Source organism: Trachinotus anak, unplaced genomic scaffold, assembly GCF_046630095.1.
Source record: "Trachinotus anak isolate AG129_WGS33_773 ecotype Australia unplaced genomic scaffold, CSIRO_AGI_Tana_v1 ptg000004l, whole genome shotgun sequence".
In the NCBI taxonomy this organism is placed as follows: domain Eukaryota; kingdom Metazoa; phylum Chordata; class Actinopteri; order Carangiformes; family Carangidae; genus Trachinotus; species Trachinotus anak.
In genome coordinates, this window is record NW_027273855.1 from 22058275 (window position 1) to 22072903 (window position 14629).

Consider the following 14629-nt stretch of genomic DNA (forward strand, 5'->3'; position numbering starts at 1 on the left):
ACTCTGTATAAAAGATGCAACTATATGAACAAAAGGTAACTGGTAAAATGCAACCACACCAGAATCCCTCGATCAATACTGGGTTAAATCTCATTTCTCCCCGAGTCACGTTGAAGACAGGCAGATCTGTCTTTTTAAAAATTGAATTTTAAATTACAGGTGAACTTTCAAATGACACGTAGATTCAATACTAATCAGAATCACTTCCAAATCACTGTAATCAACCACTAATTATTTTAATTAAACACTTAAAAAAGAGGCATTATGAATCCAAATTAATGCAGTTTATAAGTACAGTTTCTGCGGGCACTACTCTGTGATGTGTGACTGTCCCTCCATGTGGGCGTTACCTGTGTGAACCAATCGCAGACACAACTTCACTGTCACTCTGGCTGGCCAGGGTTTGGTCGAGCGACTGCAGTCTGGCTAAACTTCTCAGGGAGCGAGGCGGGCGCACGGGGGGCGAAGAGGCAGCATTGCTCAAACTGGAGCGTCTGTATGAGGGCGCCTGTCTGATGGCGAAAGACATTGCATTTCCATTAGCATCTAGAGTCACCCCTGGTTCCATGTAGCTCCCGTCACTGTGCACCCCATTAAAGTTAAAGTGCTGCTGGGTGTGGGGAGTGGGCGTCGGGAGGCGAGGCAGCTGGTGAAGAGGCTGAGGCTGGGTGGTGGTGGGTGGTAGGATGGGGTCCCCGCTGTCCAGTAGCCTTGGCGGGGGCTGCTTGGGACAGCCGTCAGGGTTGTAGAGCATGGGATACCCTCTTCTAACCTCCACATCCACGCTGTGGCCCACAGGCACTGACTTGAGCATCTCTACCACCTCTTTGTGAGACACCCCCAACACACAGACGTCATTGATGTACACTAGGATGTCCGCTGATAAACCACAAAGCAAAGCACACGGATAGAGACATCATTACAACACTTTCATAATAACACTTTGCATTTTTAATCATCTGTAACAAACTTACACACATTTGCACCTTTGTGGCTCCTCTGAAAGTCTCTTTATATCCCACTGTTTTGACTTTTTTGACCATTTTCATATGCTTGAGTGTGCAGATAAGCGCAGTTTGCAAATGAAACACCATCTGTGTGTTTTGTGTGGTTGTGGACTAATCCAACCAACTAATCCCTCTAAACCAGCCTATTAACATATATGAACTAGATCAGTCCCTGCAGAGACAGCCTGTGCTCTGGCCTCCTAGAGCGGTAATATCTGCCTGCCTGGGCATTTGAGTGTGTGCGTGCATGTGTGTGTGTGGCATATGCATGTGTTATGATAGCTAGATTATGTTGTGCTAGCCTCGAGGATTAAGAAGAATTTGTGATATACACTTGCAGTGGGAGATCAGAAAATTCCAGAAGAATAATCCCAAAGGATGAAGACAGAGAACAGAGAGATCGACTGTTAAAGCACATCTGATTAAAATATTTTCTGTTTCTACAGTTTGCAAGATTTGTTATAATTACAGATCTCAGTCTGCAGCCTATGATTATCACTAATAACATGCAAGGAGGCAACGTCTTTTTGTTAGAGATGGAAATCTTCTTTCAAAGGATTTATCTCACATATCTTTTATCTCTGTATCTTAGCTTTCTCATGCAGTTTGTAGTATTTTTTACCTGTCTTAAGTGCTGAAGGTCCACTTGCAGTCACACTGTAGACCTGGAGGAACTCTCTTGGCCTGCTGCCCCCCACGATATTGAAACCAAACCCTCTGGAGCCCTTAGTCAAGTGTGTGTGCACAGGGAAACCCCGCAGCTCCCCAGGCTGGTCTGTGAACCCTGGCAGTCAAAGAAATATACAGACACAGAGAGAGAGAGATAGAGAGAGATATAGATAGAGATAGAGATAGAGAGAGAGAGAGAGAGAGAGAGAGAGAGAGAGAGAGAGAGAGAGAGAGAGAGAGAGAGAGAGAGAGAGAGAGAGAGAGAGAGAGAGAGAGAGAGAGAGGATGTGATGACGATGATACTTTACAGTCCTGCGTGTTTAGACGACTTTAATGGCTAGAACTGAGGGTAAGAGAGAGAGAGTCAGAACACTGCAAACCAATCGCCAGATGGCTTTTAACAAAAAATACTAAATCAAGATGCACACAAACCAAAGTGTTTGGTGCAAAGATTGCATTAAAAGCAGAATCCATTACAGACTCAAATCAGCAGCCTAATCCATTACACTGACCCAACTCAGTACTGTAATCTGGGTATTTCTATTTACCCTACTCTAACTATGCATCACTAAATGTGTGGAAAATGCTATTAAAAAGATTCTTAATTTAGCCCTATGTTTTTAAGGTGGTTGTGGGACCAGCAATTATCTCAAGTTGTAGACATTTACACATTTGTGCACCCTGGGACATCATGATTGTGAAACCTGCTACAAATGGAACCCAAATCATAGTCACCCCTTTCACATGCAGGTAACTCTGGTCATAGTGGCGTTTATATCACCGTCTGCTGGTGACCGGGGTGTACTGCACTTTGCAGAGACAGGCTGGAATCACAGCATAATGACAGATGGGTTTCTTACACTTTGCAATCAGCCATGTCAGACAGACAACAGAAATTAGACGATGCCCTTGTTCTTTTATCAGTGAGTCATGTGACCAAATTATAAAACTAAGTTAGCAGTCACATGCCAGCCCTGTGTCGACTCTGCCAGCCGCAGCAGTGAGTCTGGCTCTTTGCCAGCAACCCTGAGCTTTAGGCTTTAATCACTTACACATCTCTGTTCAGCTAAAAAGCTCATTCCGTCTCATTTGACTCGAACAAGCCGGCTGCGTCTGTTACTTCCGTTCTTAACAAATACGTAGCTTCACTGAGGCTGTTCAGCAATCAAATGTGTCAGTGTTCAAATAATTACATCCAGAAAGAGAGAAAGAACGAAACAAAAGAGGCTCACATTCATTTTTGTAGACCGTCTCCCTGCTTGAGGCTCGAGGGCTCTGCCAGCTGGTCCTCTTTGGGTTGCGACTTGGAGAGACAAAGGGAGGAAGGCAAAGAAAAGACACCCTCTTCAGAAACACTGTAGTATTAGATATGAAATGACAGCTTCAGAATGTATCTCAGAGATGAGACTACATGCTGCTGAAAGTCGTGACAACTTTGCATAGCAGCTCTACTGAATTCACAGCGTGTTTAGTTTGACATTTTGGGTAACAGGTTTAATAGCTTTCTTTCCAAGAGTTAAACCAGAAGATCAATACTGCTCTCCTACCCGTCCATCAAATATGAAGCTGGGGCCTGGAGACGGTTAGAGCTAAGCTTAGAATAAAGAGGAAACAGCTAGCCTCTGTCCAGAGACAGGAAACTCTGCCTACCTGCATCTCTCAAGGTCAGTAACTAACATGTGGTAGCTTGTTTTGTAATCCATTCACAAAGCTCAGTGCAAAAACAACAAGTTGTAGTGTTTTCCCCCCTTTAAATACCATTTCCTATACCATCGACACCATTGTCCTCTGTGGTTAGGGTTAGAACTTTGGTTAGGTTATGGTTAGGCATGGTAGAGTTAGCTGACTGAGTGAGGGTTAAGCATAGCAGACAGTGTTTGGTCGGGGATAAGAATACCTTTGGGCTAAGGGCAAGATTTACGTGGAAACACAAATCGCTGGGGAAACAAACTTTGACATAACAATGGACAAAACCACAGCTTGTTGTTTTTACACTTTTGTCTTTGAGCAGATTAAACAGATAAAATGTTAATGAGCTTTAGGGGTGGGGGTAGGTTTTACCTCCAGGCAGAGTTAGGGTAGCTGTTTCCCTCTGTTTATAGTCTTTATACTAAGCTATGCTAACTATCTCTAGCTTAATATTTAGCGAGCAGACATGAGTTGCCTTGATCTCCTTTCATCTACTGTAACTCTCCGCATCTGAGCCTATTTCCTAAAATGTCGAACTGCTCCTTTAACAGACTTGTGAAGCCCAGATAGACACTCACTCTATGTAATAAGACTCTCCTGGGTCACTGAAGGCCTGCTCCCAGTGATCAGGCATCACAGCTCTCACCCTGGCACCACTCCTGCTGCCGATGATCCCGTTCTCTATGGCATGACCATCCCCGCCGCTGCTGTATGCCCGGGGCCGACCGGGGGAGCGGTGGGTAGGAAGGATGCTGCCGCTGACGCCTGCTGAGCCTCCTGTAATGACAGTGATAGGAAGAAGTGTTCAAAATCTAAATCAAACAGTGACACATTGACGAAGAGATGCAGAGGGAGAAAAAGTTTCTCCTGCAGACCTGATGCAGGGAATTCCATTGGGGGGTTGTCAGGCAAAAAGTCCTGAGGTCAGCATCTCAGCCCACTTTGTCCTCCCTCTGAGGAGGTAGAGTGTGTGACCGTGCATGCTGTACTACCAGAGGAAGAAAAACAAGCATATTCTCTGCCTCGCTGTCCTTGTCGCTGTCCTTCAGCCGTGAGCTCCAGCTTCGATCTGAGCGGCGCCGGACATAACACGGGGCGTCCTGAGTCCTGCTGCACACGACAAGGGCTGCCGAACCCATCCGCCCACACAGTACCACTTCAGAAGATGACTCAGCAGAGGTCAGGGTGTTGGATGGCTCTCTACCACTTTATCCTGACTGCATCCTGCATCCCCCCCCCCCCCCCCAAAAAAAAAAAAGTCCCGACTGCCTGCGTGTTTGGAGCACGTCTCTAACTCTCTGGATCTCTGCCTGCCTGCATTTCTCACCTCCCACTCCGCCTGCCTCTCTCTTATCTTCTGTACCATTTTGGCTCCCTGCATCTACCTTTCCTAACGCTCTGCCTCCCCACCTTCCTCCATCACCAAAACCCTGTGTCGCTGCCTTTGCACTCTTACCCCAGTCATCTAATCTCACACCACCTTCTGTTCAGCTCTTGTGTTCTAGTTTCTCGCTGCCATCACTTCACCAACACCGCCTTCATTATTCACAATGTCGTAACCTCAAGGTAACTACATAGATTGACTCAAGCACTGTACATAAGTACAGTTTTGAGGTACTTGTACTTTACTTGAGCGTTGCTTCTTTATGCTTCTATATTTTCTACACTTCTTTATACGTCATATTTCAGAGGAAAATATTGTATTTTTTTCTCCACTGCATTGATTTGACAGCTACTGGTACTTTGCACATTAAGATTTTGACATATCATAACCTCATAAAATACAATGCATCATGCAGTCTATGAATTTTAGCAGTACCATCAGCATCAACAGTAAAATACTGCTCATGCACTGACCAATATTAACAACCTGATCATAAAATATTTATTAATATATCAGACATTTTTCTGCACAAGTACTTTTACTTTGATACTAAGTGCATTTTGCAGATTGTACCTCTGCACTTTTATTAAAGTTGGATTTTGACAGACTTACTTCTAATGGAGGGTTTTTTTTTCTTGAATAAAGTAAATGAATACTTCTTCCACCAGTGGTGAATAATAAGCCTTTAGAGCCATCTATCTAACATAATAAACCATATCTGCTACAATGAGTCATCCATCACATCTAAAATTAAAAAGGTTGCTTCATCATAGAGAAAAAAATATCTCTGACAACCGCGTGTTGGCTATTCCAGCGTTAGGAGAGCGTAATGACTTCCTGTTTTTTGTTTCCGCTCACCTCCCCGTGTGCACGTTTGCCTATCTGCTTACCTCCTCGCCTGCTCGACCCAAGGCGGGCTGACCTTCCTTTGGAGGTGATCCAGCAATCGATGAGGCCACAGCCCCTCTGAGAGTTTAGAGCATACTAATCGTGCTAATGATTGATTCATTTGTGTATCAGAGACTGGAGCTATAGATAGGGGGACAATGCAGCATTTAGCTGCTGGCTACTGTGCGGGGCTTCACAGACACACCTCCTACTGTCAATATGTCTTTCAATCTTCAACTATAAAGAAGGCTCCTGCAACTGTGTAAAAATCCAGTTATGCTATTATATATCATTGTATTTGCACCTTTTAAGGTTTGGCTTCAGATTTACATTCACGCTGTCATATAAACCAGGCTTAAGAGACACTTGCCTGAGAGGCCGGAGTCGTCCTCGCTGTTTTCGCCGTCCTCTGCAGCCTTCTCCAGGTTGCTGAGAGATTTGCTGCGTGTGCGGAAGTTTCTGAGCAGATTGCGGTGTTCCTGGTAGGTGATGGGGGGACTATCTGCGCTGATGTGAACAGGCCGAGGTGTGCCGTAGTAATTCCCTGAGACAAAGAAGGGCAGGAGAAAGATGTCTTGCGTTGAGAAATTGAAACCCAACGAACATATCAGACTGTAAAATTAAATACAGTGAGTGAACCGTTGATTTGTGCAAATGAAATCTGTTAATATAAATCTAAGGAGCCCTAACAGTCTGCATTAACATGTTACTGAGATCCAAACTGAGTTAAACAAAAGATTTTATATTCAAATATTCAGGAGCAGAGCAGGGTTATGCTATTGTAGACAAAACAGCACATACTACATGCCTGTATCTACATGCATTATGTATCCCCCTGAGATATCCTACTGTATATGTTCTATAGTCTCAGATCGAGCCATCTGCTCCAGCTGCTTAAGGAGAAATGAAATTACCTCCATCCCACCATTTGGCTCCTGCAGCTCCAAATGGGTTGAGGGGAAACATTAGATTAGTGAACTCAGCAACAAGGTCACCAGCCGTCACCATTTACTGCAGTTTCTGCAGGCTACTGCGTGCATGGCGCAGCCGATACTCCTGATTGCTTTGCTGTAGCGATGTGTCTGTCAATGTCACATGTAAAGCAGGGGAGGATGACATTTATTGCTCCCATTAAACTCTTATAAATTATGGATGCTAATGTATGGAGGCTTTTTAATCAGAGGCAGCACTCTGACCTGTACGAAGGGAGGAGTCTGCAGGGTAGATTCGAGGTGAGCAACACCTGATGGCATTAATATGCCAGGCAGGACTTTAGACTTTACAACTGACTGTCCCCCCTATCATTAATTATGTAAACCTCATTCATCACAACAATGTTTCATTGGTAGGGACACAATGAGTATGTGAAAAAAGACGGGAAAAAAAGTTCTTTAAAGGAGCAGTTTGACATTTTGGGAAATACGCTTATTCATTTTCTTGACAGCAGTTACATGAATACCACTATATGGTAAATATGAAGCTACAACCAGTAGCCTGTTAGCTTAGCTTAGCATTAAGGCTGGAATAAAGGGGAAAGAACTAGCCTGGCTCTGTCCAAATGTTACAAAAGCTGTTTCTCCCTGTTTCCATTCTTTATGATAAGCTAAACCAACAGGCCACCAGCTGTAGCAACATATTTACTGCTACACATGACAGTAAAATATTTGATATCTTCTTATCTAGCTCTTGCCAAGGAAGTGAACAAGCACAAATTAGCATGAATTAACACAAATAGTTACCTTGTAATGGAATCTCTATTCTATAAATTACTAACAACTTGCAACTGTAAAAATACGTCTTATCATTTAAAGAATGCATCATTTCAGCTGTTTGTATTTTATTTAGGTGATAATTTAGTTACATTGTTGCACTTTTCAGTGTTAAAATACAGAGAAATTCAAGTAAAGTACACACTGTGTTATAATTAAATAGTTAGGAAAATGACACAATCTTCACTGCATTACAAATCACCATACAAGCGTCTTTGAAGACCATTAGTTCAACTGTTCAACTCGTTCACCTTTGAACTTGCCGCTCTCAAGCAGTGCTCCTGACTCCTCCAAGGAGAAGAACTCCTCAATGGAGACAAAGTTGTAGTCCACCCCTGGGACTTCCCCGTCTCTGGGCTGTCTGGTTGTACCTGGGCGCAGGAGACAACAGGAAATATTATGTCACACATCAGAGCCATGAGGTTAGAAATACTGCCAGCTGTACTGTGGATATTACAATTAATCAAGGTCTTTCCTGCTCATCGGGAGTTATCAATCTGAGCTCAGTGTTCAAACAAAACAGCAACTCAGCAAACTATAAATAGTCAGAGTTTGATAAACTATATGGAGAAAATATAACACAGCCTAATGGATCTGCAGTGGTTGTATTTAACATCATAAACAATCTTACAAAGACAAAACAATTTTAAGTAGAGAATAAATTACACATAACAGTTAATTATAGCACTTGACTCTTAAAATCAGTCCCAGATCAACAAAGTATCCACTTACTAACCAAAATTTACCCTTTGGTATGAAGAGCATGATGACGACACTGTGGCATTTACCAGGGCCTCTTTAATATGAACAGACCAGTAAGTACAGAGTTAAACATTAATGAGGCAGTGTGAAAGTCTTAAAATCTTTCTATCACCATTGCAAAGATGGAGCACTCAGATGATCAATGGCCGTCATCATAATTGATTCACATTGACCTTGGCCTGGAAGAGAGCAGTGAGTCCAGACCACAGCAGCTAAAGCATCCACATTAAATCAGGACCGAGGAAAGACTCAGTGTTTGCTGTATCCTGAGCCAGGCCTCACAGACCTCCTGAACATTAAATACATGTGCAGGCATGTAGTGTGAAATATATCACATTTTTATAGTACAAATCTAATCTAATTTAATTTGCAAACTAGACTGCAAGGCGCCCGTTCTGACCTTGAGAAGAGTAATTCCTTTCCCAAGACAAAATCCACACCAAGCCCAAACTGAGGACAAATCTGTGTCCCTCTCCTGGAGGATCACATGTGATGTCAGTGTGAGGCCGGCAGGAGGGAGTCACACCCAGCTCCCCAATAAAACCCATGATTAATGCACTGCCATGCTGGGAGCAGCTCTCCCAGCCACAATGACACACGCAGGACTGCACAGTGCATGCACGCAAACACACACACACACACACACACACACACACACACACACACACACATAGACCCTAAAAAAAAAAAAACACACACACTACACTACAGTCAACACACAGACACACATGTAGACACAGAGGTCTGGACACACATAAGCATGAAACATCTCCCGCAGCCTGACCTCTTCTTCTGCAGAACAATGTGTGTTTACTGTACAGTGTGTGTCCTGATCATTTTGTACCAGCAGTTATAATGTTATGCACTGACCACTTTGCATCACAAATGTAAAACAAAAACATATATTCATGGCTTTGGATGACACATGTATGCACACAGACCTATATAAACAAAAAAAAAAGACATTTACATATGTTGAGTCTGGGGCTGTAATTATGTTTTTTTATTATTATTGATTAATCTGTAGGTTATTCCCTTGATAAATGAATGAACCATTTTGTCAATAAAATGTCAGAAATTAGTGATAAATGCCTGCCACAATTTACCATTGCCCAAGCTGAAGCTGATTGGGATTTTTGACTGTTGGTTGTCCAAAGACATTCAGAACAAAACCAACAAATATTCACAACTGAGAAGGTGGAATCAATGAATTTTTGGTGTTTTGCCTTTAAAGGTCTCATTTTTTACTCTTTTTTCTGAAGTTTTGATATCCATAAGAAGACATATTTGTGCTTTTAAGTACCAAAAGCATTTCAGTATAGTCAAATTTCTCTCTGGAGCTCTAGATCAAGGTGTTCAGTATCAGCCTGTGAGCCTCTCCTCTGATTGGCCAGCCAGAGGTAACAGCAGCCTACTACTTGTAAAACTCACTAGTAAATGTAAATGGCGATGGTCAGTGTTGGGTATAGGGTCTGGGTGGGCTGTGTTGGGGGTGTGGCTGAGGGCGCAGACTGTATAGTTGTGACATCACAAAATTACAGACGTCATGACGGTTCATTTTAAGGCAGAGTTCCTGCATATGGGCTGTTTCACTGTAGACTGAGCACTTTGTTACTTTGACAGTATTAATATAGCGCATAGATCAGCTTTATATTCAAAAAGACATGGACATCTCACTCTCTACAATATGGGACCAAAATCAGTAAATCAATAATCAAAACTGTTGCTCACTAATTTTTTGTTCATCGACTAATTGATTGATCAACTAATCAATCAGGTTTTCCTGTGTTGGACAGTTTCCCTGGATCAGTAAGAAACTGTCTGGTGCTTTTAAAGAGGATGAGAAGAACTGACGTGATTGGCTCCTCTAAACTCCACCTCCTGACACTGTAATGTAACAGTGCAGCTTTTTTCTAGTTTGTGTCTTGCAGCACCAAGGTTGCATTCACACCTCTGGTCTCTGAAAATTGTAAAAATGAACTGTCCCCACCCATTTTTGCCTGCACCCTAAGTTTATGCTTGCCCCCAGTTGGAGGAAATTAGAGGTCTCTGTGTCTAATTAAAGATCTGATAATAAATCTCCTGATGACATCTGACATGTGTGTAATTCTTCTCCTCCCCTAGCTGATATGGTGTGAGGCAGGGATTCATTATCCATGCACCCTCCTCGGAGATATATATGACCTGTCAGCGGGGGGGTGGGGGGTGGGGGGTGGATGGCTTATTGACATCTTCGTCTTCCCTGCCTGTCCCTGTAGGCGCCGCACACTGATCCCCTGGGACTGTGGCTGAGCTGGGGAGTGAGGAGGTAATTACACAGAACTCTATATCAACACCCAGAGAGAGCTGTCTGTCAAGATCACTGCACACAAATAACTAACAATGAATCCTACAGTTGAAAAGGCCACAGACGGTCTGGCTGACGGGGCTGCAGCGAGCATATTAGAATAACCAAATGATGATGTTTCTTATCTCTGACTCACTCTGAAGACAATTAGAAAAGTCTTTCATGGAGGAGACGGAGACACAGCCAGTCTTGATGACATTGGCTCTGAATCATCCAAGGGCACATGTACAAATGGTTAGTGAGATTACACAAATCTGGATGGGAAAGTTCAGGAGGGTAATGGGAGGTCTGCAAACCCTGCACGCAGAAAATAATTAGAAAAGGGGGTAATTTTCAGATGCATGAAATAGAAAGTCGTCTTATATGAGACTTGACATACAATATACTGTAGTTTACACATATATCTGCTCCACAAACCACACAGTAAGCGTCCTATCCGCCTCAGTATGAACACACAGAGCCATTAGACTGCAGTCAGCCCCTCCTCCACTTTGGCAGTGATAGACATTTGCTTTTAATTTAATTCCCCCCTCTAGATTATTGATACAGTAGCTTTCATTTACTTAATTCTGTCATTCATTTCCATTTTTATGCACTGCCCTCCTGACTGAGCCTTTGTAATGATATTTCTTGCACCAGTGCCAGATCCGACATCAGAGAACATTGTCTCATCAAAAGGAATCAGCGATCGAGATGCTCTCTAAATAGCACAGCGGTGCTAAGCCACAGAAAATAGCATCTAAATCAGAAAGAAGAATATGAATCAAAACTGAAGCCTTGTCATATTATCTTTGCTTACTGCAGTGAAAAACAGTTCAACTACACCTTTCATGAGCTTCTGAGGCTAAAAAAATCTATGTTATGTAATTCAAAAATCAAATTATCAACTACAACAATAACGACATAAAAACTATGACCTGAAACAGGAGGAACATACATATGATCCTGAAGGGGGCCACAATGAGCCACTGATGAAAACTCCTCAGCTTGAAGTTCCTGTTACATCAAGCACAGCTGCCTCCTCCCGGGAAAAACAACAAAAGGAAGACAATTCTGCTTCTACAACACATGCATCTACAAGTGGTCTGCAACGAGACGCTGATGGTGTCTGAGCCGTCTCGGGATCAGGGCGGCACGCGTGCTCTGGTCTCAGCATGAGAACAACAGCATCTTACTGTGTCATCTCCTCCAGATCAGAGGATTACACACCCGAGGGCTGAGCCTGCCTTGTTGTCATTCTTACTAAGAGAAAGCACTCAGAGATGGGAAGTTGTCAAAAGTTGGACACCCGCAGCAGGAGGAGGAGGGCTGGACTGCTTTCTGTAATACAGTACATTATCTTGTCAATAAAAATGATTCATATGCTGTGTGTCTGTGGAATAATCTCTAAAACCTTATCTGACCTTCTCAGATGGCTGGTTTATCTCTGACAACCCTCCACTATCATTTTATTCTGATTAGAAAATGGCTAAAAGCAGTGTTGATTTGGGCAATTCACTCTCTGAGCAGCTGCTTGCACACGTAACAGGATGCTGCGCATGCATGGCTTCGTAATGAGAAGGCTCACTATGAATGCAAGTGCAATTATACCATCATATGAATATGCATATTGTTTACTAAGAGAGACAGTTTTGTCTTCATCGCACCATCCTGTGAGTTTTGACCTGTGCCTTGTTCTGTCAGCGAGAGTGTTGTGTGGCGTGGTGGCAGACTGTCCCATGTGACCTACTTCCTGGACTAAAGGAGAGATTAGCAACAACTCCACGCAGTCACAGCAAGGTTAAGACTATAGACACACTAGGTGGTCTATCTCCTCCATACCACCACCTGAACAGGAAAAAAAAAAAAAAAAAAAACGACAACAGACACAACACAGGCCAGAACACCACATAACACCACAAAACGCACAGACATCCTCTCTGAAACACCCCAGTCTGCTGTTATAACCACGAGCCGTTTCCAGTGACGTCATATTATAGAGGATTAAGATAGCAACAGATGTACTACAACTAGCTGCCTTTGGCTGCCATTGTGCTTGATTTTTATTCATAAGCATCAAAACGAAACTGGCTGTGCGGACTGCAGGCCTCCTTTTCAGGGGATCACACAAAAACTGTGCAAATAAAAAAGAACCTGTCAAACAGAGCTACCATCAGATGTGCCACTGTCTTACCACCACCCAAAAAAAAAAAAAAAAAAAAAAAAAAACAGCCCGGAGTGTGGGGGGAGACTGCCACTGAGTTATCCTCACACCCAGTGTGACAATACAGGCTGTTACCATGGAAATGTCCAAACTAATTGCACTTGTGGCGTTTTCTGTCTCACTTAACACCCTGATAGTGTTTTTTTTTTTTTTTTTTTGCCATGTACATTATTTCATTAAATCACCTCAGGTCTGCTTGCATACACTGACAGAGGGAAGTGTGGAGAGCAGTTCTGGTGCCAATTAACACCAAGATATTCACATGGCGGCAACCATGAGATGTGTTACCGAAGAATTAATGCAGACAGTAACTTGCACAGGAGGCTTGAAGAATGTGAAACAGGAGCAGATAAGACAAAGATAAGGTGTGCAGTGAAATACAGTAGCTTAAACTGAAGGTGAGAGCCGAAGCACAACAAAGGGACTTACAAGGTACAGCGCGGAGGTAGAGGTTCTCTCGGATGACCTGCTGAAGCTGGCTGTCCACTGAGCCGGGTGTGAAGCACTTACTCAGATACAACCTGAGATCCTTGCACAACGTGGAGCCTGCGGGAAGGGCAAAGTAACAATACAGCACGGGGGGGGGGGGGGGGGGGGGGGGGGGGCAGAGACAGAGAGACATCAGCTCTGTAAGCACAAACAGTCTGATGATGTATGTTTACTCTTAGATTTGTTTGTAGCCCGTCAAATAGAGGCTGAAATTTATTTTAGCTAATAACATTAACTCCCGCCGGGGCTCGAATTAACACCATCACTCTACGACCTTAGACTTTCTCATTCACACATACTGATCTTTCTATATCACTTCACATACTGTAGATCCTAAGTGCATTTTCCCCGAGTACCTCATGCATACATAACAACCGACTGGGGTTAATTGCTCCAGACAAAACAGTTGCGGCTGTCACCAGGGGAGGCAGAGCTGATCGCTGGGGCTCAGTTCCCTCTCTCTGATCTCTTAATATCATCTCAAGTGCTTTACGGCCTCTGATGACAGGCCACTTGCTGTTATGGATGGGCTGAGCGCCTCTACAGCTTGTCACTCTGACAGACGACCATTCTGTCGGTGCTTCCCCGGCAGCCCGCACCCCTGCCACACCACCCCCTACCCCCACCGTCTGTTCCAGTGGTTCTGCCCGGTAGCAAACTGAATTTTCTATGTGTCTGTGTGAAGAAATAAAAAAAAAAAACATCACAGTGGTATAACTTTATTAGCAGAGGCAGTCAACTGCACGTACATATGACTGGCCACATATGGCTGCTGCCTGTGAAGGGAGATTAATCTTGCCACCTCTTGGGAGAAGTGATGGGATTTTGCTCATCATGTTATGAAAGAGATGGCAGAGATGCTATTTTCTAGTCTATTGAAGAGCAAAATTCAGACCTGAACATCAGCTCTCTGAAACTGATCAACCATGCTTAGATTTTTATGACAAACTTGAAATCCATTGTAGATTGAGCAAACATATCGCATACAAGACACCATTTAAGCAAGGCAGTCAGATATCAAGGTCAATAGCAATACAAAGAATAGATTCTGGTGGTATGCAGTGAGAAACCACTGAAGAAAGCATTAGATGGATAGATCATAGCACTACTCTTTGGTTTTCTCCACAGAGCCCCAGCATTAGAGTGAAAACCTTTAAACTGCTTTGTGCCTCTGGGGAATGCAGCCTAGTGTCCTGTATTTGAGGGCTGGAGCACAGGGAGTTGTAGTAGTAGTAGGAGTAGGAGGAGGTGTGATACAGCAAGCCGGTGCATCAGCTCATCCATCACTGTCCACACTACAGGCAGTCAAGCTGCCCAGGGAGGGCCGGCCAGACTTCAGAAATGATAATGGATCTACCAGCGGCGGAGGGACCAGGAGCAAAGGTCCCCATTTACACCCCTGTGGCCAAATCAGCTATCAAT

General features: G+C 43.6%; 1 protein-coding gene across 3 annotated transcripts in view; it reads right to left on the reverse strand.

Moving 5' to 3' along the window:
• The window catches only part of LOC139620952 (membrane-associated guanylate kinase, WW and PDZ domain-containing protein 3), a 39252-nt gene that overhangs the window by 13116 nt on the left and 11507 nt on the right, over window positions 1-14629 (reverse strand). For all 3 annotated transcript variants that reach the window (XM_071477049.1, XM_071477048.1, XM_071477050.1), the window contains exons 3-9: window positions 13148-13264; window positions 7658-7777; window positions 6008-6181; window positions 3944-4142; window positions 2909-2979; window positions 1630-1791; window positions 351-879 (exon numbers count right to left, since the gene is read on the reverse strand). In XM_071477049.1, coding sequence (XP_071333150.1) covers window positions 351-879; window positions 1630-1791; window positions 2909-2979; window positions 3944-4142; window positions 6008-6181; window positions 7658-7777; window positions 13148-13264 — 1372 coding nt within the window. The remainder of the gene's footprint in view (window positions 1-350; window positions 880-1629; window positions 1792-2908; window positions 2980-3943; window positions 4143-6007; window positions 6182-7657; window positions 7778-13147; window positions 13265-14629) is intronic.